General features: G+C 42.5%; 1 protein-coding gene across 1 annotated transcript; it reads right to left on the bottom strand.

Moving 5' to 3' along the window:
* Positions 1-330: 330 nt before the first annotated feature.
* Positions 331-2,017, bottom strand: LOC107487846 (GATA transcription factor 18). The gene is made up of 2 exons (XM_016108533.3): positions 1,192-2,017; positions 331-1,107 (listed from the first exon to the last, which is right to left on the bottom strand). The coding sequence occupies exons 1-2, from the start codon at positions 1,636-1,638 to the stop codon at positions 805-807; spliced, it is 750 nt and encodes a 249-aa protein (XP_015964019.1). The 5' UTR covers positions 1,639-2,017; the 3' UTR covers positions 331-804.
* Positions 2,018-2,817: the final 800 nt, after the last annotated feature.

Raw genomic sequence — 2,817 nt, 5'->3', positions numbered from 1 at the left:
TGAACCGCACAGTGTCCGGTTCAGACACAACAGTACAGTGATCCAACATCGGCATTGGACCAAAACAGAGATAGAAAGAGAGAGACTTTGCCTCTTTCCAATTACCAAAATGCACCTACGACTTACTCCCTCTCTCATATCCTCTTCAATGAATACATTATTATCTGCTTATGTGTATGAATCTCGATCTTGTGATGTGAAAATTACAAATACGTGAAGGGCTAATACTACCACTACTATAAAAGCTTGATACATATAAATAAAAGGCCCAAGTTATAAAGCCCTTGCTTGCAAATCAAACGGTCAATAATCATGGTCAACATCAACTAGATATTATAATGACTAACATGAAAAGTAGTAGTGAGGCTACAAAAAAAAAAGGTTCATATGTAACTGAAAGAGAAAGTTAAAGAAAGAAGCTAAGTCCAAAGAGAAAGCAAACTAAGAATATAGAATTATCCCATTCTCACTCCATCCTATGCAAATGCAAGACGGAGAATAGGAAGCAAACAAAACGGAAAAAAAAAGATCAATTTAAAATTAAAAAGAGAAAAAAAAAACATCATATTGACGAGACCACAACCGTCGCAATCAAAAATATCTTCTACATCATCCTCCTCATCATCATGATCATCGTAAAACGTTGACGTATATAACTGCTTGGTTTGGTTGGAGGATGGATGGATGGATAGATTAGATATTAGTACTAGAAAGCTACTTCCTCCTTCTTTGAGAGAGTTGTGATGTTTTTGGTTCTGTTATTATATTGTTATTCATATTTGATGATAACGTTGTTCTTTCTTTTCATCTTGTGAAGTCGTGAACGAGGCTTGTTCTGTCAGTAACGTTGAGCCTCCACGACAGGAACGGAATGCCGTTTTCGGAGTCCCGGACATCACCGTCGTCCACGAAACGGAACTCGCTGCCCATCGCCGCCGCGGCCATCTTCTGGCTCTGCGAATGCGCGTACCACGAGTTACTGTTGTGGTGGCTGTACATCTGCGATGAATCCATCACGCCACCAGAAGCTGCGGCGGTGGTGGCGGCTGCTGCACTGGCCCTCCTCTCCTCTTTCTTGAACCGTATGCCACAGGCATTGCATAGAGACTGCAATTCACCATTTCAATAAGAACGAAAGACGAACAGAGAAGTTTATTTGTAATAAGATATTTGATTTAGAAATATATGTACCTTTGGGCCACGGGGGCCATTCCTCCAGAGTGGTGTAGAAGTGGTGTCACAGTTGGCACAACGACGAGCGAGGAGAGGGTCGGCGTTGTTGGAGGGGCGGTTTGAGGAGGACTTGGTTTGAGAGTGGTTGTGTTTGGTGGATTGTAGCAAATCCCAGCAGAAGTTAGAGACGGAGGAACGACGTTCATGGCGGGTACGCTTCTCTTCGTCTTCGGTGAAACGGGTGGAAGGGGTACCGAGGGAGAGGGTGCAGTCGACGGAGGAGGAAGAAGAGGAGGAGTAAATGATATCATGAGGTTGATCGTAAGGGTTGTTGTGGTGGTTGGGCATGGAGAATAGCATGGAGAATGAATTGGTGGTTGTTTGGCCATGGAACATAGCACATGTGCAGGGACCCATGACGTGCCCCTGATGAGTAGTTCCGCTGCAACATCGATGATGCATCATTGTTGTTTCCCTTCTCGGAATTTGAATTTAGGAGATGATTGGTGATGAGGCAGTTGTATGAGGAGGCCTTTTATTGCAGATCAGGCGACAAGTACAGTACAGGGGAAAAGGGGGAAATGGGGGAAGCTAAGTGCAATAATAAAATGTTTGAAATGGAATGGTAATTGTAAGTTGGAGATAGATAATGAATGAGGGTGGGGGTACGGAGATATGAGAAGGGCTTGTTGTCTGCTAGCTTGAGAGGTTTATAAAATGGCGAAATACCAGTCAGCAGGGGTGCAGTCCACGTTGTCGTTAATTGCAAATGGAGACTTATATATATATGGTGGGGGACTGTGTTGTTTTTTCAGGAGAGGGACCCAGTGGTGGGGGAAGAGAGAGAGAGGCACTATTTGTGACTTTGTATGAGATTTGCCCTTGCGTACTTTCAATTTATAGCAATAGGGGTAAGCAGTGAAATAGAAAGAAAGGGGGAAAAGGGGGGGGAGTGTGGTCAAAAGAGGGCACGTGACTAAGGTGGGGGAACAGTCTTCCACGGATCTGCCCTTCTCCGATCACGAGGACATGGAGCCATTGTTAGTGTCTGTCTCAAACCCAATACAGATAGATACATCAAAAACCTCTGTCCGTATCCGTATTCTCTGCCTCTGCCACTGCCACCCTCCCAAGGAAAATGGAATACTACTACTACTCCTACTCCACTTATTCTCACGCTCCCAACCCCCCTCTCCTCTCCCCTGCTCTAATCCCAATATTTTTTATTTTCTTCTTAACCCTCATATACCCTTTGCCCTCCCTTCTTGGTAATCCAACACATTCATTCACTAATCTCAATGCCTTATACAACAACCAGTATATTCCCAACCCCATCTCTTCGTCTCTCTGCTAATTTACTACTCTACTACTAGTATTTCTCTTTTTAATTAAGAGTTCATTTCTCCCACGAATATCTACTATGCTATTTCTTGTATTGCATGGGAATTGAAAGTTGAACGCCCAACACTTCTTAATTACTGCAAGAGTTTTAGGCTCTCATTACCAGGGGTATCAAAAATTGTATTGAAAAATAAAAATTAATGTATGTAATAATTGATTTAAAATTTTAAAATCTTATTCTTGATAAATGTTTTTTTATGTGCATAAAACTCCTATTATGAATTCATGTCACGTTGTATATAC

The sequence above is a fragment of the Arachis duranensis genome, chromosome 5 (genome assembly GCF_000817695.3).
Source record: "Arachis duranensis cultivar V14167 chromosome 5, aradu.V14167.gnm2.J7QH, whole genome shotgun sequence".
Lineage (NCBI taxonomy): Eukaryota > Viridiplantae > Streptophyta > Magnoliopsida > Fabales > Fabaceae > Arachis > Arachis duranensis.
Note: the sequence above shows the minus strand (reverse complement) of the source record. Positions and strands in the feature narration are given on the sequence as shown.

Bases quoted from the DNA above. Each gene is read 5' to 3' on its own strand.
- LOC107487846 (XM_016108533.3), bottom strand. From the start codon at position 1,638: ATGATGCATCATCGATGTTGCAGCGGAACTACTCATCAGGGGCACGTC. The intron at 1,108-1,191 runs GTACATATATTT...GGTGAATTGCAG, and splicing joins ATGGCCCCCGTGGCCCAAAG to TCTCTATGCAATGCCTGTGG.